This window comes from Populus trichocarpa, chromosome 11 (genome assembly GCF_000002775.5).
Source record: "Populus trichocarpa isolate Nisqually-1 chromosome 11, P.trichocarpa_v4.1, whole genome shotgun sequence".
Classification (NCBI taxonomy): domain Eukaryota; kingdom Viridiplantae; phylum Streptophyta; class Magnoliopsida; order Malpighiales; family Salicaceae; genus Populus; species Populus trichocarpa.
This window is the reverse complement of record NC_037295.2, coordinates 16,664,640-16,689,321: the sequence shown is the minus strand read 5'-3', so window position 1 is coordinate 16,689,321 and position 24,682 is coordinate 16,664,640. Positions and strand designations below refer to the sequence as shown.

Genomic DNA, 24,682 nt, shown 5'->3' with positions numbered 1-24,682 from the left:
ATCGGTGTTTGCTTGAAAGGGAATAGCCATTGACAAGTTGAGGGAGCTATTTACTGGCGATAAAGAGCAGAGAACGACATCAGACTGATTTCTTGAAAAAATTAACTTTGTCTTGTAATGTGTACTAATCGTTGAGCTTTCTAGAAATTCACGCTTGACGGCCAAACAGCAAGTAAAGAATAAATAAATAAAAAATTGATTAAATCAAAAAAATTAAAAAAATAATAATTAAAAAAATCAAATTGTGAAAAAAAAAACGGATTAAATCGATTAGAATATTAAAAAACTGACCGGTTTGGTTTTATAAGCCTGAAATCGAAAAAACTGAATAGACAAAAAAACCAGAAAAAATCTAGTCAAACGGGAAAAACCGAGCCAAACCAGTTTAAATCGGTTTTTTTTCTAAAATAATCAAACTGAACCGAAACCGGTCCGTTTTAACAACAGAAACTTGCTTTTTATCTTCATAAATAGCTAATTACCAACATAAATATGCCTTTTGTCTTCAAACATACATAACATCATAAAATATCTTGAATATGAAGAAAAAAATATGCTAATTGTCCATCTTGGAATTGTAATTTTAAGTTCTCTGCCTTTTATTTAATATATTATGATTTCTTTCAATCGTTGTTACACCAAAACGTACGGCATCTGTGTACGAGAATTGAGGCAGAAGGGCATAAGTATATGAAATAAGGGGAATCCGCTTGAATGAGTCCACAGAAGCTTCGGCAATCTCATCGCACCAAAATTATTTGAAATGTTTTTTTATATTTTTTTTTAAACTATAATTATATTAATGAAATGGTTTTTAAAATTTTAATTATCAATAAATTTCCAAGTTTTTTATCTTGAATGTTTTTGTAATTTTAATATTTTATTTTGATAAAAGAATTAATGGCTACGAATTTTGGAATCTTTTTATTTGCTTAAAATTTACTTGAATTTAAGTGTTTGAGTTGGTTTTTTTAATTTATTGAGCATTTTCAAAAATCGTATTTTCTCACAAAAAATATTTTTTTAAAAAAACTTTAATGATTGATAATTATTTTGATTTTTTTATTGTAGCGTCTCGGTGTTTGCTAGTTCCCTTGACATGTTCAGAAGTTCCATTTTCTTTGCAGGTGGTCTTGGTCTTACTTACTCCGAACTATGTACTATATACCTTTTATGTTGAAATGGTTTTCAGTCATAAATTAATTAATTGCTCATTCAAGCATCAAATGATCTTTCAAGACATAATTAATAATTAATCTCTTGACTAATAATTCACAGACAAACCTAAAACTTAGTCGGAATTTTGAATTTTGATTTGCCTATATGTTCTTGGTCAAGATGTTCACATGGACGCCTGAAACCACATCGTCGTTAGAATACAATGCCCAGATAGAGTTGTGATAGTTGTTTGCCAGTAGGATTTCATGGATTCAAGGCTATACAGAGTTGCAAAATCAGGAAATGTTTATATTCTCCTTCAACTTCTCAATGAAAATCCAAGGCTACTTACCAAACTTACTCCACAAGGGAATACACCTCTCCATATTGCTGTGCAATTTGGACATAAAGGAGTTGTCGTTGAAATCTATAATAGATGCAGGTCTCTGCTTACAAGGCCGAATTCGAGTGGAGACAGTCCTCTACATGTTGCTGCAAGGTGTGGACACTTCTCTATTGTTGATTTTCTGGTGAAAGAAATTCTGTCTGCAAAAAGGATAAGCACTGAAAATGGAAAAACTGGCAAGTTTGACATACTGAGGCAGGGAAACAAGGAGAATAATACAGTTTTACACGAGGCTGTTAGGAACGGTAATATGAGTGTCGTAAAGTTGTTGCTCAGGGTTGATACTAAGTTGGCCTGTTTTGAAAATTATGCTGGCGAGTCTCCGTTGTTTCTTGCTGCTAGAGAAGGGAAGAAGGATGTTTTGAATCAGATTCTGATATCAAATCCAGCTTCAGCTCATGGGGGATCAGAGGGCCACACTGCTTTGCACGCTGCTGTGATAGAGAGACATTCAGGTAGTGTCGTGTGCTTGGACAATCCTTTCTTTTTACTTCTCCACATTAAATGGCTGTCAATTGAATCTTTTAAGCTCACATCCTCATTGTTATGTGTTTCTTTCTGATTGTTTGGTTTCTGATGTAACCTAACTTGAAATGACTCGTACTAAGTAGAATTCAAGCTCTTGAATTATTTTAAGATCATAATTCGGTTTCTATATATGTGACGTCAGATATCATGGAGATCCTTCTGAGAGCTAAACCACACCTCATCACAGAAGCTGACCATCATGGCAGGACCGCACTCTATTATGCTGCATCCCTTGGAGACCGCAGGGCGGTTGAAAGATTGCTGGAATTTGACGAGTGTACTGCATATGTATTGGATAAAAATGGCCATTCACCCCTTCATGTTGCAGCCAGGAATGGTCATGCCGATGTAATAGAAAGAATTATCCACTACTGCCCAGATTCTGGAGAGCTTCTGGACCTGAACGGGAGGAGTGTTCTTCATTTTGCCGTTCTTAGTGGAAAAGTGAATGTGGTCAGATGTGTGGTGGAAATAGCAGAGTTACAATGGCTCATAAATCAAGCAGATAATGGTGGGAACACACCTTTGCATTTGGCTGCTATTGAAAGACAAACTCGGATTCTGCGGTGCTTGATATGGGATGAAAGAGTGGACCACAGAGCCAGAAATGAAACTGGCCAATCAGTCTTTGATATTGATGGATCTATCAGAGAATCATGCTTTATATATCGTTGTGTAAGTATGATTTCATAGCTTTCAGAAGTACATAAAATTTAATTAGCCCTAGAAGCAATTGCTGTTAGGTGCGTTACGTATTATGAAAAACAACATATAAAAGCTTGACATTGTAATCACCATACTCTTCTAACACTGCAGAATAGAATCAAATGCGTATTGAGGAAACTTATCGTTGTATCTAATCGAATCACCGGGAAAAAGAATCCCCCATGTGCAGACTATAAAGATTATAAACTCAATGGAAGAGAAAAAGATGAGAGCAGAGAGATTGAGAATTATTGCTACACAACCGTGTCTTCTATTAAGTTGTATGCAGTATAAATATTAGTACATCGGTAGACTTTTCTATTTACAGAAACTTAGCAATGTAAGGTAAGTCCAATCAATTACATGTATTACAAAGGGAATGTCAATTAATCATTCTAACTAAGGAATGCAGTTGCTTGGGATTAGGAGACTTCCAAGGCTGATGTAGTGGAATCAGCAGATTGCATGGGACTAACAGATTTTATATTATTTGCTGATGTAATTGTCTCTGCAGGTGTAATATTCTCTTTACCCCCCCTCAAGCGTAACGGAGCAACGCGAAGATTGAGCTTGGACTTAAGAAAAGAGAATCGATCACGACTCAGGCCTTTGGTGAATATGTCAGCAAGCTGATGAGAGGAGGGAACATAGAAGGTATGGAGAGATTTTCGAGCAACTAATTCGCGAACAAAGTGATAGTCAATCTCAATATGCCGAGTGCGAGCATGAAAAATTGGATTGGCAGCCATGTGGATAGCAGAGAGATTATCGACATAGATGCAAGGAGCAGTCTGAAGAGGGATACCAAGTTCGCGAAATAAGAATCCAAACCAGCAGATTTCAGCGGCCGTGTGGGCAAGGGCACGATATTCAGCTTCAGTGCTAGAACGAGAAACAGTAGATTGTTTCTTGGCAGTCCATGTGAGAAGATTAGGGCCGAAAAATATACAAGCACCAGTGGTAGATCGTCGATCATCAACAGAGCCAGCCCAATCAGCATCAGAGAAGCTGCGTAAAGTGAAGTCATCGGACTGGTGAAACACAAGGCCTTGCTCAACTGTACCCTTAATATACCGAAGAATGCGTTTGACAACCTGAAGATGGGAAGAACGAGGGTTGTGCATGAACTGACACACTTGATTGACAGCAAAGGAAATATCAGGTCGCGAGAGAGTGAGATATTGGAGGCCACCCACCATGCTGCGATAGGTAGAGGGATCAGGCAAGGGATCGCCATCCAAACAAGATAGTCGCGTGTCAGACGGTAACGGTGTAGGACATGGTTTACAATCAGTCATATTAAACCGTTTCAATAAATCAACTGCATATCTAGTTTGAGAGAGGAATAAATGATCAGTGAACCGTGTAATTTCCATGCCAAGGAAAAAGTTGAGCTCACCCAATCGGCGACTGTCAAAGGTGGAGCACAATTGATCAAGAAACCTATGGATATGTTGGAGGTCAGACCCAGTGACAATGATATCATCCACATAAACAAGAACATAGATTGTGCTGGAAGAGGAACGATGAATGAAGAGCGATGCATCAGATTGACTATGGGCAAATCCCTGAGCAAGGAGAAATGCACTGAGACGTTGGAACCAAGCTCTAGGAGCCTGCTTAAGGCCATAAAGAGCCTTATGGAGCTGACATACATCCTGAGGACGTGAGGAATCATGAAAGCCAGGGGGCTGTTTCATGTAAACTGTCTCTTCCAAGTAGCCATTCAAGAACGCATTCCGAACATCAAGTTGTTGAAGAGACCAGTTACAGGACACAGCTAGAGACAAGATAGTGCGAATGGTGGCCGGTTTAACTACCGGGTTGAAGGTCTCTGCATAATCAAATCCTTCCTGTTGATTGAAGCCTTTGGCAACAAGGCGAGCCTTGTAGCGATCAACGGAGCCATCAGCTTTCCGTTTTACTTTGAATACCCATTTGCAGCCAACAATGTTCATGTGAGAGGAGGCAGGAACCAGAGACCATGTGTGATTCTGCATAAGGGCATCATATTCATCCTGCATGGTAGCTTGCCAGTGACTGTATTTGGAGGCCTGGGTGAAACTTGTGGGTTCAAGGGACATGGGATCAGAGCAAGCGGCAGAGAGAGCCTGGGGTAAAGGGTGCGGAGTGGTGTGAGAGTAGAGGGGTTTTGGTTCAGGACCAAATGGGATGATGGTCTTGAGACTCTTAAATTTTTTAGGAGGGTTTGGTGTAGCAGGAGAGTTAGGGAGGAGAGATGGGTCAATAGGGGAAGGAGGAGGCGTTGACATGGGTGAGGGGGTTGTGGTGTGGGTGACAGACGTGGGGTTTGTAGAGCTGGTTTGTAGAGGATGGCTGGATTGGGAGACAGGGGAAGGAACGACTACTATTGGACTAGGGGAGAGAGGTGGTGTGGGGGAAGGTTGTGGGCTGGCAGAAGTAGTGACCAATGGGGAGTCAAGGATAATGGGGGCAGAGTGGGTTGGATTTGTAGAATTGTTAGTTTCTTGAGAGTACAAATCGGGCCCAATATCAAGGTGAACCGTGGGTGTGGATTGGGCAACTGATGTAGATTGAAGTTGTGGGTAGGGGAAGCTTGCCTCATCAAAAATCACATGCCGAGATATATAAATCCGACTTGAAATAGGATCAAGACAGCGATAGCCTTTGTAATGATCATCATAGCCAATAAATACACATGGAACAGATTTGAAGGATAATTTATGCCTGTTGTATGGGACCATATGAGGAAAGCAGGCACATCCAAAACTTTTGAGAAATGCATAATCCGGTGTCCGTTGAAGTAATTTCTCATAAGGAGATATGTGATCAAGCTTAGGAGTTGGTAGGCGATTAATCAGAAAAACCGCAGTAGAGAAGGCTTCAACCCAAAAGCTGTGGGGCAAGCGGGACTGGGCCAATAAACAGAGTCCCATTGCAACAATATGTCGATGTTTCCTTTCCACCACTCCATTTTGTTGAGGAGTGTACGGACATGAGATCTGATGAGATATTCCATGATCACGTAAAAATGTCAGAAATAATTTGCTGGTAAATTCACCTCCACCATCAACCTGCAGTTGTTTAATGTGAGAGCTAAACCGATTTTCCACCAACTTTTTGAAGTGAACAAATGTAGTAAGAACATCTGATTTCTTAGCCAATGGATATAACCAAGTAAATCGAGTATTATCATCGACAATGGAAAAATAATAACGATAGCCAAAATTTGAGGAGATTGGTGCAGGACCCCATAAATCAAGATGTAAAAGTGCTAATGGAAATTGAGCATGAGATTGTCTGTCTTCAAAAGGTAAGCGACAAGATTTTCCCAACGGACAGATATGACAGTTTTTATTGGAGACAATTGCACCATCAAGTGGTAAGTTGTACTTATTCAACAATGTAGTAAAAACTGAATGAGATGGGTGTCCGAGTCTGGCATGCCATACATCTTGTGTTGTACGCTTTCCATAACAAGCAATTTGACGAGCAATAGAAGGGGATGTCTGGATGTGATAAAGGCCATCGAAACTACTGCCAGTAAGGAGTACCTTCTCCGTTTTGTTGTCCTTCACAGAAAACCCATTAGCATCCATCTTAAAGTAACAATCATTATCACAGCAAAAACGACGGATAGAGATCAAGTTTTTGCGAATAGCAGGCACATACAAAACTTCATTAAGATTTAATGATTTATGCAACCCGGTCAATTGTGTATTGCCAATATGAGTTATTGCTAATTGGTTGTCGTTTCCAACAACAATTGTATCTGTACCTGTATAAGGATGAACATCGGGGAGAGAGGTTGCGTTGGTTGTCATATGGTGAGTAGCACCTGAATCAAGACACCAATTGGTATTTGCCACATCAGCTGTAGGAGAAGAAGAGGTGGTAAAGTTTTCTGCCATGTATGCATGAGGCCGACGGTCAGGACAAAAACGAGCTATATGCCCCTGCTTATCACACCGAAAACAAATGACTTCACTGCGTTGGGTATTTGAGAATCTGCCTTGAGGTGTTGGAAGCAGAGGAGGGCGCCCATCAGAGAGAGTAGCAGGAGAAGAAGTGAGGACAGCAGATTGAGGGTCACGTGGCTGAGAGTTGCGGTCTGGAAACCAAGCCCCTTGAGCCGGCTCCCAATGCCCTGTTCGCCTTGGTCCACGCCCTTGATTCCAATTCCTGCCACGACCGCGTCCTCTTCCAAATCCATGATTATGACTGGGCATGTGTGAATTGAAGGGGCGTTCTTTGGGCATACGGTCAGCAGCCATAGCAACTCCTGAAGTCATGGTAAGAGACATGCGTTTCTGTAAATGCTCTTCTCTTAGAGCTAAATCATAGAATTGATCAAAGTCAATATCGGGATGCAGGTGAAGTGTTGTGGCTAGCTCTTTATATTCAAGACCAAGTCCATCCAAAACATAACTGATTAATTCATCATCGTCCATGGTTGCACCAGATTGTATGAGAGAATCAAAGAGTGATTTGGCATAGTTGAGATAATCAACCACTGTGGTGCTGCTGTCCTTCCGGAGAGTGCGAATTTGGTCTCGAAGGATCCGTACACGGGTGCTAGCAAGAGGTGAAAGACGCTTGGCCAGCATGGTCCAGGCTTGATGAGCAGTGGTGCATGGGATGAGAAGTGTTTTGATGGAAGAGGAGGAAGTTGCTTTGATCCAACTCAGGACCAATTTATCTTTTGCTAATTCTGGGTGCACAGAACCATCTTCTTGCACTTTGGGTGGTTCTGTGTTGTTTTTGATGACTGCTGTAAAGCCATGCATCTCCAGTATATCTTCAAATTGGGATTTCCAACTCAGGTAGTTGGTGCGATCCATGGGGACAGTGAACAAGGATGAAATATTGAAGGAGGTGGGCAAGGAATGGGATGAGAGTGGAGGAGAGGAAAGTTTTGACATTTCAGAAATCAGTTTTGACATATCAAGATTACTTGATTCTCCAGATTTGGGTGTGTTGGCCATTGGTTTGGGTAGGATCGATTTTTGAGGGTTAGCTCCAAAGAGCTCTGATACCATATAAAGATTATAAACTCAATGGAAGAGAAAAAGATGAGAGCAGAGAGATTGAGAATTATTGCTACACAACCGTGTCTTCTATTAAGTTGTATGCAGTATAAATATTAGTACATCGGTAGACTTTTCTATTTACAGAAACTTAGCAATGTAAGGTAAGTCCAATCAATTACATGTATTACAAAGGGAATGTCAATTAATCATTCTAACTAAGGAATGCAGTTGCTTGGGATTAGGAGACTTCCAAGGCTGATGTAGTGGAATCAGCAGATTGCATGGGACTAACAGATTTTATATTATTTGCTGATGTAATTGTCTCTGCAGGTGTAATATTCTCTTTACAGACCAAGAAGCTATTGCCAGGATTCAAACTTACAAGCGAATGGGAAATACCCTCTTAATGGTAGCAACACTAATCGCAACAGTAACGTTTGCAGCAGCTTTCACACTTCCTGGAGGCTTTAACAATGATCTTGGCCTCAAGCAAGGCGTAGCATTACTCGAATCAAGCAAACATCTGAGATGGTTTGTTTTCTCAGACGCGATTGCCATGACCAGCTCCATAATCGCAGCATGCATAATTTTTTGGGGAGCTGTTAGTAACGATGAGTCCTATGTTTACTACCTGGCAAGTGCTACCGTGCTAACTTGTATAGCGCTACAATCAGCAGGGATTGCATTCCTGTCAGGAATTGTTGCTGTTTTGCCTGATCAACCCTTTGTTGACAGTGTAACTTATATTGTGGGGATTGCTTTCCATGTTATTAACTTCTTGTTTCTGCTCCAGTTGCTGCGGGTTTTTCTTGTTTCTGAAATCTGCCAGTTCTTGATTTTTTATTTCTGGAAGATGAAGTCCAGAATCAATAAATGAGATCACCAAGGAAGTCTTCTGCCTTCTGCTTCAAAATGTTATGACAACGTTTTTGGACAGCTTCTGTTAAGGTATCCAAAGCATTTGGTTTGTGCGGGTGATGAGCCTTTGGAATCAAATTCCATAGATAGAACATGTATAAACAAATTACAAAACGTGATTACTGCTATCCATTGTCCGATTAATTCCATTGAATTCACATCAAAATATACTCATGCTTCTGATGAAACCCAGTTGGATGCATTGGAAAACAAGCAAACAAATCCAAAATCAGGTAATTTTGTAGTAAGTTTCTTGATTCTTTGCAGTAAAAACAGTAAATTTATCTAGTAAGTAGATACTGATGCTGTGGTAGTACATGAAGTTTCTAATCTTGTCAAACTAAAACTGTTTCAAATGATATTTGGAGTTCTTTTTTCGTATTCATGATATGCTTCAAAATTTTAAGTTACGAGAGTGCTTCCAGAACAATTTGAAGAAAATGGTACACCCATTAATTCAAGGTGCTAATTTCGTACGTAGTAAGTGACCTCAAATTGTAGCTCTTTATGTCCTGTCTGTCGATAAAAACTGCTTGTTTCATGGGATCGTAAAACCTCTCGATAAGTCCAAAGATATATGGTAGCTTTTCCAGAACCACTTGGCCCCGCCAGTGTTACTGTCTTCCCTGCATCAATTTTGAGGTTCAAGCCTTTGAAGGTCATTTGATCTGTTCTTGTTGGATATACAAAGAAGACAATGTTGAGCTCAACTTAGCCATTTAACCTTTTCTTGATGTCCAATGTACCCCACAAGTTACTTGGGTCAATCTCGCTTTTCCTATCTAGGATTGCAAACACGGATCCAATGTCATTCCCTCCTTTTGATAAATCATTGGTCATACTTCCAGCTTCTGCAATGACATAAGCAGTATAAAAAACGCTTGGAAAAGTTTCTCTGGGGATATTAACCCTTCCGTCAAAAGCCTCTCACCATACCAGAAAGCTAGTGCAGTAGAAGCTGTGTTAAAAGATTGTGAGCTAAACATGCCAAAACCTGACAGCCATGAGTGTCTAGAACTCTCCTCTTTGGGACCTCTCAGGGTAGCACTGAAAAGCCCCAACATTCTCCTCTAGGAAGAGAATACTGTTATGTGGTTCTATGGTTAATAACAGCTTCACTTGCCTATCAACTTCCTTCCTATTGTGCTTTTTGTGCCTTTCCTGTCATACTTCTCATTAAAACACTCTTTGAATAATAGCTCCCAACAACTAATGGCTGCACTGCAATCATCACAAGGGCTAGCTTACATGTAAGAATAAGACTTAGTGTATAAGCAAAGAGAGATCTGAAGAATGCTTGAATCAGCAATGACATGCGGTCCCCAACAAGGGATCCAACCATGTTGGCTTCAGTGGCTAACCTTGCACAAATTGCTGCACTCGTGTTCTCATCATCATCAAACCACGCTATTTCAAAACTCATAAGCTTTGCTAGTAGTTTCTCACGTACTCTTCTTGTCAACTTTTCTCCCATAACTGCAAAATTGTAGTGCTGAAGGAGACTGGTGGTGAAATCTAGGGTAGCGATGCCCAAGAAAACTAGGGACAGTGTGTTGGATTTTTGCCATTTTCTTAAGAAAGGCACATCTGAGACCAGGTGCAAAGCCATGAATTTTTCTTGTCCTGGGTTATGATATAATACACATAAATTATTTTTTAAGATCAATCATTAATTTGGATATATAAATTTGTCAAGTTAACAATAAAGTTTCAATTCAAATACATAACACAAAATAAAAAAAAACAAAATTTAAAGTACATAAAATTCAAAATAAAAATAAAAATAAATTATATTATCAAAGTTGCACCCTTCGATGTTTTGTAGAATAACATTAACTATAATCGAATCCAAACCAATATCTTCAACAAGCTTTCGTTCAATGTAAATCATCATAGAATCTGCTAAGAACTCCTCTTCTATTTTATTGCGAAGCACAGTTTTAACATGTTTCATAGCTGAAAATATCCGCTCTGTAGTAGCAGTGGAAATAGGCAAAGTCAAAACAAGACAAATCAACCTATCAATCAAATGATAGTGCTGCTACTTATTTGTTTCAGTTAATCCTCGACATAATTCAGAAATGGTAGACATATTCTGAAAGCTCTCATGATGAATCACATCAATCTGATAATGCTCTAGCTAAAATCTCAAATAATACATCTCTTGTTCATTGAAATTTCAGGATAAAATTTCTCAGCAAGCTTGTAAATAACATCAGCTTTAAATGATTTAAAGTTGTCCTTAGGTTCTAAAGCACAGCTAAGTACGAAGAGTTCTACTATCCCATCACTGAATGTAGAATTTAATTCTTCCAACTGAAAATCTATTGTTGAGTTAAATATATCATAATGATAATTCTGGTAAACTGTCACTGAACCTTGTTGTTGACATGAACTGTAACGTTTTGAATTAATGAGTTGGAAAATACAATAAAGCCCTTGAAGGCTTAAAAGTTGGAATAAATGAATGAGGGGTATAGTAGTAATTGAATAAAGAGATGAAAAATATAAATAGAAAGAAGAAAAAAAAGAGAGATCTGAATATTTGAGAGAGCAAACCGTGAGAGAGAAGGGAGAAAGAAGAAGAAGAAGAGAAAAGAAGGAAATTAGAAGGGAAATAGAAAGGAGTTGAAGAAATAAGTAAAAAGGGTAAGATTATGCTTAAATGTGTATAATATGTTTTCTTTAGCTTTAATTTCAGTTTTGATGAATGTTAGGGTTTTGAAAATTTATGTTTTGGGTTTAATTGATGAATTAAATTGAATGTTATGGGGTTGATTGTTGTGGGTAATTGATTATTTAGTTGATTATGGAAGACGATTGTGATGATTTTGAGTTATGATTTGTGTAAATGGTGAATTTTGAGTTAGAAATTTGGAGAGAACAGTAGGTTTTCTGTTGAAATTCTGGGTTGGAGGTTGAAGATGACAAAATTACAGTTTGGTCCCTCAATTTTGGAAAATTACAGTTTAGTCCCCAAACTTTGGAAATTTACAGATTGGTCCCTGGAGCATATTCCGAGATTCTGAACAGAATAAAAGATGAATTATGGGCAGAATTCCTGTATAGTTATGAAATTTTAAAACTTTCAATTTAGTCCTCCAATTTGACAAAAATTACAATTTGACCCTAAAATTTTGGAAAAATTCCAGAATGGTCCCTGGAGTATAATGAGATATTCTGGACAGAATTGAGGATTAATTATGGTCAGAATTTCAGTATAGTAGTGGATTTATGACAAATTTAGTTTGGTCCTCCAAATGGACAAAGTTATATTTTGACCCTTAAAAATATGATAAATTACATATTAGTCCCTAGTTGTAATATTGGCTTTTGCAGATTGGTTTGATGAATAATTGAGGGTTATTTAGTGAATTATTACCAATTTTATTATTTGTTTTATTATGGATTGGGTTTCGGAAAAACCGTTAATGTTGGGTTTTTAGGAAAAATAACTAGTTAGTTCAAAAACATATAGAGTTATGGAATAGACCCTTAGATAAGTGTATTAAATAGGTTAATTGTTCTTTTGAGTCATTCTTGAATATGTCTCCTTTGTATTCAGATAATCCTGATATTCTACCGGCGGGACGTCAGTAGGATTTTCTTCGGTGTCTGCTTTTGACTTCCGTTTGCTTTCGAGTCAAGTGAGTGGATAATTTTCCATATGCATGAGAAATATTATAAATATTTGATTTGTTAATATGAATTGGATCATGCTTCTTGATAATATATATGTTGATTATTATCCTTGTTATGATAAGCATGATCAATTGTTGAATCTGAATTATTGATATGAACCAGTATATATATTCTGAATTGACTTCTGAATTGATAGCTCCTCATTTGATTGATGTCATGAGTTGAGCCTTGAGATATGAATATGTCTGTTTGATTATGATTATGAACCTATGATATGTCAGTCAGAATACTCATGCTAACAGGGTAGTGTTAGTCTTTGTGCACATCGTATCTAAACCCTAGTTGGTCGAGGGAGTCACCAACCTATGTGGATTGATCATCCCACAGTACGGAGCCTCATGTTCATTGCATTTTGATTTTCTGACGAGCTTTACCTTCTGATATTCTTGTTATGGCCAATTTGAGAAACATTTCTAATAGAACCTAAAGCCATACTTGTATATATATTTCTCATTGTTGTATTACCTCATGTGTGTATATTGAATGTTATCTACTCACTGAGTTGTTGAACTCACCATCTCATTATTTATCTTTTCAGGCTTATAGCTTGATAGTGGGTTACTTTTGTTGAACCTTATGTCTAGTTAGTGCTCCAAAACTATGAAATTATATTAACTCTTGTATTAAGACAATTCAATTATATTATGAAGTTAATTTTGTTATTAATGTTGTGTTGAACTCTGATTGAGTTAGTAGAAGTTTGTATGTAAGTTTGGGTTCGCATAGGTATGGAACCTTGGAGGGGAACCTTGCCTATGTGTCGGTCATGGATTCGGGATTCGGGTTGTGACATGAACGACCTGTAGCCTTTTTATACGAAGCATTCATATGTGGTATGTCAATCTCATATTTTGTGCAAACAGATTGCATATTTGCAACGAGAAGATCAAATCTGGCATCTCTCAAAGTTTGAAGCAATCCTTTAGTAGTTGATACAAGATCCATTGCATTTAAGATGACCTATATTGGCTTTAACATGACCTATATTATTAACCAAATCAGGGTTTTTGATGGGAATACATTTGGGAAAATTGAATTAAGACCTATTAGAGCATTAAAAAAAATGAACGTATTCAAACTATTAGATTTCTAGGGTACAGTCTACTACAATGAATGTGAAACATTAAATTTAAAATGAAAAGTCAAGACTTGTAAATTCTTACCTGATGATTTTACACTCTTGCAGGTCTCTGTATAGATTCTTCTTCAAAATCCAAGCTAAAATTGTATATTGTTGAGAAGTAAAAAGCTAAAACCCCAAGTTACTTGAAAGACATGTGAACCAATTAGTTATTTATATTTAGGTAGGTTTTCTGCAAAATACAAAGGAAAAGTGGATGGCTAATTAATTATTGTTGTTTAGGTTTACTTTAAAAGATTAAGAGAAAATAGGTTATTGAGTTTTTTTTTTATCCTACCTGGGCTACAGCCCACCGCAGCCTTGTGAAAGGCTCCGCTCTTGTCTGAGACGCTATTAGAATTTCTTTCCATCAATATTTTTATAAAGTGCTTTTGAAATGAATTCAATAATATTTTTTTATTAAAAAAAGACAGCTTACTTGACTTTCATATCCATCTGGTAACTTAGTTATGAAGTCATGAGTATTTGCATCCTTAACAACATTTACTACATCATCCATCGAGTCGCCTTCCTTCCAAAACAATATATTCTGAGATTGTTGCAAAGAGGACTGGTTCCTGATTGACCAGACCCATTTGTGAGCTCTACCATTTGAGTTGGAGCCTATTTACTTGGTGTCCATCCAAGAGAATTTGTCCCTCGTTGGGGTCATAAAATCTTTGAATTAATGAAATGACTGTGGACTTTCCGGAGCCACTCCCTCCCACAAGACCAACTGTCTTACCAGCTGGAATCCTAAGATTCAACCCTTGTAAGATTGGAGTGTCAGGTATTGATGGACAACTAAAATCTATGTCCTGAAAATCAATTTCTCCTCTTACATATGATAAAGCCTTCCCCTTCTTGTCTTCCAAGTCTATACTTGGAGTTCGTTCAATCATTTGAAAAATACGCGTAGCAGCAACTGTTGCCTCTGTGATGGAAGTTAGATTTGGGAGAGCACCTAAAATGCTAGTGCAATTGCAGAATAAAAACTATGATCCCTTGAACTCAAACTAGATCAGGTAGTATGCTGCAAAGCAATATTCAAAAACTGGGATAGAAACTGGTAGTTTTTTTTGGAAATTTATAGCTCTAATTCTTGCAAAAATACCAGAGGATTTCGTGACAGTATAACAAAACTGATGCTTTTATTATTGACCAAACAAATGTGTAAAAACACCAAGGGAATAACAGAAAAGTGTTGAAGATCCTACAAACTAGGAAGTTACAAACTGAATCCTATATCTATATAAGATAGCTAAGTACATTAATTTGAATATACAATATGATATGAATAAGTCAAGAACTAATTCTCTCTAATATGCTCCCTCAATATGGATCTAGGGAGAGAAGTCAAATCTTGTACTTGAATTGAAGAAAACGTTGGCGTGGAAGAGGCTTTGTAAGTGCATCAGCAAGTTGATCTTCAGAAGAAAAATGAGCCACACGAAGAGCATTATTTTGAACTTAATCCAGAATAAATTGAAAATCTTTTGCAACATGCTTCATTCGAGAATGAAAACATGTTTTATTCTCTAAAATGTGGCTTGAAGAAATGCATTGTTTACATCAAGTTTCCTTAAGGACCAACCACAACTCACAGCTATACTGATAACAATTCGAACAGTTATTGGTTTTACAACTGGACTGTATGTGTCTTGGTAGTCTATTCTAAGGCATTGGTAGAAGCCTTTTGCAACCAAACGGGCCTTGAACCTATCAACAGAATCATCAGATTTTCATTTAGTTCTAAAAATCCACTTACATCCAACTAAATTGTGACTTGTATCCGAGAGAACTAGCTCCCATGTGCCATTCTTCTCTAAGGCATCATACTCTTCAGACATGGCTCGACGCCATTTATGATCTTTGAGAGCATGAGTCAGTGTGGTTGGTTCAAGATTGCTACCTTTTAGTTTATTGGATGTGTAGATTCATTTTAGTGATAGGTTTGCTTATATTTTGGCTTTAGTAGTCATGGTGTGGAGAGGTTTAAGTTGATGCTCAGGTGGTTTTATTTGTGGTGATGGTTCTTAAGGAATGGTGGAAATGGCAGATTCTTGAGATAAGGGTTGAATAGCTGTGTCGGCCAGGACTAGTGTTGGTGAAATTTCACTAGGGGTTTTCTGTTGAGCATCCACTGCAAATGACAAATTGAGTAGTGGTACCAAAGATGAGGAGAGGATTAGAAGTGGTGGGGGAAACCAAATGGTAATGGAGTCGGACTGAGGACGAGAGGAACGAGTAGAGAGAGGAGTGAAAAGAAATACAAACTCAACAAATCTAACATGCCTAGAGACATATATTTTGGGGATGGATGGATCAAGATAGTAGTAGGCACTCTGAGTTAAAAAGTATCCAAGGAATACACATGGTTTTGATTGATTGTCTAGTTTGTGAGTTGCATATGGTTTAAGTTAGGGATAACATAAAGAACCAAAGATTTTGAGTTTTGAGAAATTGGGAGTTGTTTTGAAAAAAAATTCATATGGAGATGAGAGGTTTAGTGTGGGTGTTCGCAGGCAATTTATTAAATAAATTGTTGTGGCTAAGGCATAAGTTCAATAACTTAAAGGAAGAGAGGCATGAGATTCCAATGCTAGTCCAGTTTTTATAATGTAAAGATGTCTTCATTCAGAAAAGTTATTGTGTTAGGTGTGTGAGGTGGTGTAGTGAGATGAGAAATGTCATTTGTGGAAAGAAAATGGGCAAGAGCTGTATATTCACCATCATTGTCAGAGTAAAGTGTGTTGATAGGTTTATCAAAGTGTTTTTCAATAATGGATTTAATCTAATAAAGATATTTTTTTACTTCTGACTTTTGTTTAAAAGGATAGATCTAGATATATCTGGTGAAATGATCCACAAAAATTACATAGTATTTAAATCCATCTTTTGATAAAATTAGGGAAGTTCAAACTTCAGGAAAAAAAAGTTTCAGGGGGTTGAAAAGAGACAAATGTGGATTATAAGAATGATAATTTGTGGCTTTTATTACATAGACAAGCATCACATGAAAAATTAGACGTTAAGGTAGAAGAGAAACCAAGTTTATTGCTGGAAACAATCTGTTTCAGAATGGGAAAAGTTGGGTGTCCTAATCTATGATGCCACTCGAATAAAGATGTTTTGATGTTGGAAAAGGCAAGCAATGGCGGAGATACCGGCAACTCATAAACACTATTTTTAGTTTGGCCCTTCAAAAATGTTGCCCCCATGTGAAGTTCCTTTACAAGAAAAGCAGTTGATAAGAACTCAATTGAGACATTATTTGAATACAAATTGAGAAATCAAAATTAGATTATTTTTCATAGCAGGTACACAAAGGACATTATTAAATTGAAAAGTTTTATGAGATGTTTTGAGAGAGGAAGAATCAATATGGGTAATGGATGGACCCGAGCCATCTCCGATCATAATGTCATTTGAGCCGTTGTATGAAGTATGCATGGAGAGATTGTTTAGATCAGCTGTAATATGGTGAGAGGCTCCACTATCCAAGAGCTAGGATGTATTACTAGGAGTATTGGTGGCATAATGAGCCCTTGGTTGCCGTGGAGAGACAAAGTGATTATTTGAAGCAATGGGAGTGTGATTGGATGTTTGACCTGGAACTAGCCGAAATGAATGACATATTTTAGCTATATGACCTTGTATTTTGCAGATTTGGCAATATCCTTAGTATGGTCGAGATGGGCGATTTACTTGAAGTGTGGTTTATCCGCTATCTTGTGCTATATGATACATGTTTGGATGGTTTTAGGAGAGACACTAGGAATGATTTTTGTTGCTTGAAGGTGCAGGAGGGCACCAAGTTGTTGGATTATTGGTTATGGGATTTGCAGTAGTAGGAAATGGAATGGGTCTAGTTTGTAATGATTATCGAAGCTTTAAAATTGAGCAATTTTTCATGTAGTTCCTCAAAGGTTATTGGGGTGTCTCCAGCTTGGACAACACATGTTAGTTCTTTGTTTTCATTGCCAAGACCATCAAGTATCTTGTTTGTGAGATCTTTTGCATCAAATGGTGCTCCAAGAAGGGCAAGCTCATCAGCTTTTGCTTTTATGGCTTGCAGGAACGCTATGACACCTTTAGGTCCTTTAGTGATTAGATTAATTTGGCTTTTGGCTTGTTTAATGTGTCTACAAGAAGGCTTAACATAGGTGGTGACCAAGATATTCCAAGCTTCACGATATGTCTTGGCTTGAGCAATGAAAGGTATGATAGTTTGGGAGATGGAGCCAATGATGGCATTCAAGATCAACTGGTCCTGTCAAATCCAAAAGATATGGGCAGGGTTTGATTTGGTTGTATCATTTTATATAAGGCCCCGTTTGTTTGCTGGAAAGTAGTTTCCTTTTGGAAAGTGAATTCCGGGGAAAGTGAATTCCGGGAAAGTATTTTCCGATGTTTGGTAGTGTAATGGAAAATAAGTTGGAAAACACTTTCCAGTGTTTGGTTATGTCATGGAAAATGAGCTGGAAAATAACTTATTAATGTTTTATTTTTCTCAAGTTTATTAAAATAATAAGGAACAAATCTTACAAATTAAAAAATTGAATGAGAATGAAATTGAAAAAAAAATAATTTCATAAATTATCTCAAATAAAATAAATAATAATCAAAATAATAGAGATCAAATCTAAAAAATTAAAAAAAAATGAAAGGTGAATAAATTAAAATAATAATAATTAACATTTCATAAATTATTTCAAATAAAATAAGTAACAATCAAAAGAATAAGGATCAAATTTAATAGATAAAAAATTTCAATAAAAAATGATAAGGAAAAAACAAATAGCAATTATAAAAATAAGGACCAAAATTAATATAAAAATTAAATTTTAAGAGATGAAATTGAAAAATAAATATACAAAACAAATTATATATAGCAATCAAAAGTTTGAGGATCAAATTTGAAATAATCAGCAAATAATGACATTTCTAAATTTTTCAAAACTTCCGGAAAGTGTTTTCCGCCCAAATTTTCCAGGAAAACACTTTCCTGAAAACCAAGCCAAATTTTTCTTTGACTGGAAAGTGTTTTCCGTTGACCAACTTTTCTAATGACAAACAAACACAGGAAAGTTTGGAAAGTGGTTTCCCGGAAACCACTTTCCGGAAAACAAACACAGCCAAAAGGAAAAACACTTTCCTGGAAACTAAACCAAATTTTTCTTTGACTGGAAAGTGTTTTCCGTTGACCGAAAAGTGTTTCCGTTGACTGGAAAGTGTTTTTCGTTGACCAGAAAGTGTTTTCCGTTGACCAACTTTCCTAATGGCAAACAAACACAGGAAAGTTTGGAAAGTGGTTTCCCGGAAACTGAATTCCGGGAAACAAACATGGCCTAAGAGTGGTTGAGGGACAAGGCTTTAAGCCATCAATATAGCCTAAGAGATCATAACCAATGAAGAAGGTGTGAAACTGCAGCTTCTAAGAGATGTAGTTGCTAGAAGTGAGTTTGAGAGGGGTTTGGACAACAACAATAATGCTGATAAGGATGTTATAAGAGTCATTAGTATTGAGAATGAAGGTTGAAGGATTGGTCATGGTTGCTCGAGATTAAAGAGAGGAGGGGAGAAGAGAAGAGAGAAAAAAATATTGGAATTTGTTATCTCTTAGTTATACTCTGATACCATGATAGCATAACAAAACTGATGTTTTTATTATTGACCAAACAAATGTATAAATACACCAAGGGAATAACATAGAAGTGTTAAAGATCCTACAAACTAGGAGGTTGTTACAAATTGAATCCTATATATATGTAAGACAGCTAAATACATTTGAATACACAATCTAATATGAATAAGTCAATAACCGATTCTTTATAATATTTCAAACATACAATATATAGAGACTATTTAAAAAAAAAACTAGTTAGAAATCATTAATCCTAACATACTCTAAAGTTGTGTTAAATTGAACCTTCATGTTTTAGTATAAAAGTATAAATTCTCACACTCACTACACTTAAATACTTTTATACTTTCTAAGTGCTATTAAGTGAGTAATAAAAATTATCGTTTTCATTTGTATTATCTACTCTTTAAGAGAGTGTTGTTACATTTTAAATAATTGTAAACCTTAAAGAGATTATGTGAAAAACTCTTGGTCATTGGTAAGGTACATCATCAAGGTGAAAAATCTTGAAGAGAGTATTTCTTCAGGTGATGAAAAAGACTTAGTGAGGATTCATCAAGGGCATTGTAATCTTTGGCTTGAATTAGTAAAGAATACAATACTAAAGACTAGTTTGGTACTTGAGGTGTCAATGTAGACTTACCGAACCATATTAAAAACCGAGTTTGTAGTTTCTATCTCTTTACTCCTTACCCTTTACTTTACGCAATTTAATTATATTGTTGCTTAATGGTGTATGATTATATTTAATTGAATTAATTGTAATATTTATTATTATTAGTGGAATACCTAATTCACCTCCTTTTAGGTGTATTATTGCTTTAATCCTAGAACAACATGTTTGACATTCTTCAAGCTCTTGATTAGCCTTATTACCATCATAGGGACTAAGGTTCTACCTACTATTAAAGAAAAAGAATTTGTGCAATATCCTTTTTTTATAAAAAGTGGCGTGAACACATGGAACTCTAATAAGTTTTTTTTTCTTTTTAATCGTGACCATGGGCATAACACTAAAGATGTCACGCCCTAAAAAAAAGATAATTGCTTGATGTAACTTTCACCACTTTATGAAAAAAGACAAAACTGATCATGAAAGAAAAGAAGTTTGCACACTTGATGATCTACCTGATATCAAATAATACCTAAATTAGCTCTTGAAATTGTATCTCCACATTTTAAACTTTTCAATAAAAGCAGTAATTTTTTTTTTCATATCCTTAATGTCTTTGAAAAAAAATTCTCCAAAAGAAAATCTCAACTACGAGATCTCCATATCTCCAAACGGGTCTCCATAAAAATCTCCATGATGGATCTTTGTGTCTCTAAATATGTCTTAATTGAATCTCCATATGTGTCTTTAATATCTTTAAAAGAATTAGAATTCTTTTCTAGGTCTCTACAATCATTTGTCTCTAAAATGATCAAAAGTTCTTCTCTAAGTCTCCGTGACCACTAGTCTTCAAGAAGATTAAGGATCTTTCTTCTCTCTCTTTGACTACTCACCAAAACTTTCCATACATCATGAACATATATACATACCATATTACCTACGTTTATACTTATTTCTTATTACTACACTGCTTCTTTTAACAAAGCAAGACTTTAACTTTTCTCTCCCTTGTAGAAACATTAACAAAGTCCACCAATATGTATGGCAAAAAAGGAAGGCATTCAATCGATTAACCACGATATCATAAGTATTTAATTTCCCTGCTTATTCTAGTTAAGTCTTTCAAACACTTATGTTTAAAATAACCTAGTATACATTTCACCTTATTTTTACCCAATCTGTATTTCACCTCACTTTTACCAATGTAAAAACACTTCTCTCTACTTTTATGTACACATTCATGTAGAAAAGAGTATGAAATGGGGCTAGTATATTCAATACAAAGTTGACATGGAAATAAGAGAGGAGACAGGAGAGAGAAATTAGAGAAGCAAAAGAAGGGGGGGAAAGTCAGTACAGATAGACTAGAACTTCATTATTTACACCACTAACACCATTAGAAAAAGTGTGACGAGACAATTCAAGATCATATTTCAGTACTTAAATAGGCTGCATACGTTAACTAAAAATAACAACTATATCTACTCTCCTGGCACGTGCATTACTTGTGTAAGGAAGAAAAAAATAAATATAATAATTGGCTATTTTAACATCAACCTAAATGTCTAAACTTTTTGTATATATTTGGGTTAACCTAAACAGTTAGGCCTCACCCTCTCGCTCTATTCTCTTCACTTATAATTTCTCACTCACACATCCTTTCTCCTTCTTTCTCTCATATATCTTTTTCCTCTCTTTTTTTTTCACCACAAGGAATGTTCATTATGCACACTTGAACATGTTTTTTAATTCTTGATTAGTCAAAATACGGTGTCACGCACTACCCAAACACATGATGTTTTTTATGATTTGCTGAAATATTCTCTTCAAGCACAAACTTTTATGCAAGTTAGCACCATATTTTATAGTCAATGATCAATAGTATAAACATGCACCATATCCTATGCAGTCAAGTACCTCCTTTCTCGATCAATGAATATTTCTAGCTAACATATCACTAATATTCACCAATCATTTTACCAATAACATCGCAGATACTAAATTCAATTGTAGGCACCAATGTTTTCACTAATTAATTTTCATGTAACTCTCAAGATGAACTGAAGTGACCAAGATCTATAAATACTTAGGGTCATCAGGTAAACACAACAATTCACAACTTCTTAGCCCGAACATTTCAAACACAATATATTTTCTCTCCATTCTTTCATACATTATTATATCCTTTTACACCTACTGACTAAATAATCAAGGAGTCCCTCATTTTACTAGGAACTTTTTTTCAAGAATACCTAAGCCTAGACACAAGATATAAGCCCATATTAAAAGGTCCACATGTCTTGGCCTAAGATCGTAGCCCATAGAAGCCACCTATCTTTATGCTAACTAGAAGTTAAGTAGCTTTCAGAGTTCTAGATAAGGGTATTATTATATAATAGAAAAGATAATTACTACCTTATATAATTTATCTAAGGTAAGTTGTATTATTCTTGTTTTTAATGATAAAAATATCTATTATCCTCTTGTAAAAGTTTTCCTTAAATAGTAAAGATGTATTTATGATAAAAAAAAAAAAACAAAAAAAAATATTAATCCTAATACAATGATTTATGATGTTTATCCAACAAGTAAACCTAATCATTACTTTAGAAATATTAAAGTTAGATCTAAGATGATAATGAATGGTAAGTAGAGGCAAACTTTCTTAATTATATTCAAAATAGATCTTAAGGATACTCAAACTCAATAGATCTTAATGAGGTCATGTTTATCCAACCTAAATGATAAAGTAAGGCAATTGTGCACGCCTACAGTAGTGTTTGGATAAAATTTATTTATTTTTATATCTACACATTAAAAAATAAAAAAATACCAAAAATAATTTTAATTTTTTAAAAAAAGTTCCGACATCTTCAAAAAAAAAATGAGCTGCCCATCTATTATTTTAGAACGTGCGGTAATCTACTTGAACATTTTAGACTGTTATTTGGTGTAGACAATTCTTCGGGTGGAAGGTCTACTTTTAACATATGGGGTTAAAAAAGATGATTTGATTTTAGCAATTTGATTTCCATGGAATTGAAACTAGCATTTGTAGGTGCTAGTTTCCACGCTATCCAGGTCAGTACACACACATCCTTTCAATAATGCTTCCAGAACAACAATGCCTCCTCTGCCTTTCTTCCGTGTTATCCAGGTCAGTAGCTTCATTTCATTTTCAACACGCATATGCGTATAGAATAGGGCAGTTTTTAAATATCAACAATACCTTATGAGCTTACCTCGTGAAAAAGAATTGTTTTCTCTTTCAAATGATCTCAAAATAAGAGTCAGTGATTGTGATGCTTTGTTGTTTCATTAGTGGAAAATATTGTTATGCAGACACATGTTGGAAGGGAATAGCCATTGACAAGTTGAGGGAGGTACGTAGTTATTGGAGGTACGTAGTTATTGGCGATCAAGAGAGCGCCCATACTGACAATTCATTCGTAAACATTGGAGAGTAGAGAACGACATCAGACTGATTTTCTTGGAAAAAATAACTTTGTCTTGTAATGTGTACTAATCGTTGAGCTTTCTAGAAATTCACGCTTGACCGCCAAACGGCAAGCCAAAGAATTTTATGTTTTTTTGGCACCATCAAATTGTAATACTAATTACCAACATAAACTTGCTTTCTATCTTCATAAATAGCTAATTACTAGCATAAATATGCTTTTTGCCTTCAAACATACACACTAACATCATAAAATATCTTGAATATGAACAAAAAATATGCTAATTGTCCATCTTGGAATTGTAATTTTAAGTTCTCTGCTTTTTATTTAATATATTATGATTTCTTTCAACTATGTACTATATATCTTTTATGTTGAAATGGTTTTCAGTCAAAAATTAATTAATTGCTCATTCAAGCATCATATGATCTTTCAAATTTGGTGCTTAGATATTTGTTGTAGTCGACGTTGTGTTAATCTATTCAAGCCCAAAAGCAGAGTACCAAGATAGTTAATCAATTTATTAACTTTGCAGAATGTTCTCCTTCCCCTGCTCTCGGCATAAAGCAGCCTCTTATACATTACAGGTTATTTTCCATACCAGGAGTCTACATAGAAGGTTATTTTGCTATACAAGGAGTCTATGATAAGATAATCTTTGATAGTTAATATTAAGAGTCCTAATTGTATACATATACAGTAACATCCCCCCTCAAATTGATGCTGGTAAGTCAACCAACAACAATTTGCCAATAAGAAATTGATGTCGCTGTCGAGTCATAGCTTTAGTGAAGACATCAGCTATTTGGAGATCTGAAGATATGTGAGGAAGAGATATCACCTGATTTTCCAAGGTATTGCGAATAGAATGACAATCAACCTCAATATGTTTGGTGCGTTCATGGAAAACAGGATTGGTGGCAATCTGAATAGCACTAGTATTATCAGCATGAAGTGGGGTAGAGGTGACCTGAGGAAACCCAAGCTCTTCGAGAAGACCGCGCAACCATACAATTTCAGAACAAGCAGTAGACATGGCACGATACTCAGCCTCAGTGGAGGATTTAGAAACACGATCTTGTTTCTTACATTTCCAAGAAATTAAGGCATTACCTAAAAACATACACCAACCCGTAGTAGATCGACGTGTATCCAGACACCCAGCCCAATCAGCATCACTATAGGCAACAAGTTGAAGAGAGGAGCCGGTAGGGAAGAACAACCCACGATTAGGTGAGCCTCGAAGATAGCGGATGATGCGTCGAACTGCAGCAAGATGGAGATGCCGAGGAGAAGACATAAACTGACTGACCTGATGGACAGCATAGGATATATCAGGTCGAGTAGTGGTCAAGTATATAAGACTTCCAACCAAGCTCCTATAGAGAGTAGGATCATCTAGTAAGTCCCCTTCA

General features: G+C 36.1%; 1 protein-coding gene and 1 long non-coding RNA gene across 2 annotated transcripts; both read left to right on the top strand.

Annotated features, from left to right (window-relative positions):
* Positions 1 to 1,311: 1,311 nt before the first annotated feature.
* On the top strand, positions 1,312 to 3,222 carry LOC7470929 (protein ACCELERATED CELL DEATH 6). The gene is made up of 3 exons (XM_002317535.3): positions 1,312 to 2,019; positions 2,235 to 2,767; positions 2,909 to 3,222. Exons 1-3 carry the CDS (start codon positions 1,425 to 1,427, stop codon positions 3,089 to 3,091), a joined length of 1,311 nt encoding a protein of 436 aa, XP_002317571.2. The 5' UTR covers positions 1,312 to 1,424; the 3' UTR covers positions 3,092 to 3,222.
* Positions 3,223 to 6,923: 3,701 nt separating this feature from the next.
* On the top strand, positions 6,924 to 8,050 carry LOC112323317 (uncharacterized). The gene is made up of 2 exons (XR_002976739.2): positions 6,924 to 7,072; positions 7,153 to 8,050. It is a non-coding gene; the product is annotated as an uncharacterized LOC112323317 (long non-coding RNA).
* The last annotated feature ends 16,632 nt before the right edge of the window (positions 8,051 to 24,682 follow it).

Coding starts and splice junctions, on each gene's coding strand:
- LOC7470929 (XM_002317535.3), top strand. CDS start 1,425: ATGGATTCAAGGCTATACAGAGTTGCAAAATCAGGAAATGTTTATATT. Junction 2,020..2,234: donor TGTGATAGAGAGACATTCAG/GTAGTGTCGTGT, acceptor ATGTGACGTCAG/ATATCATGGAGATCCTTCTG. Junction 2,768..2,908: donor CATGCTTTATATATCGTTGT/GTAAGTATGATT, acceptor CTAACACTGCAG/AATAGAATCAAATGCGTATT.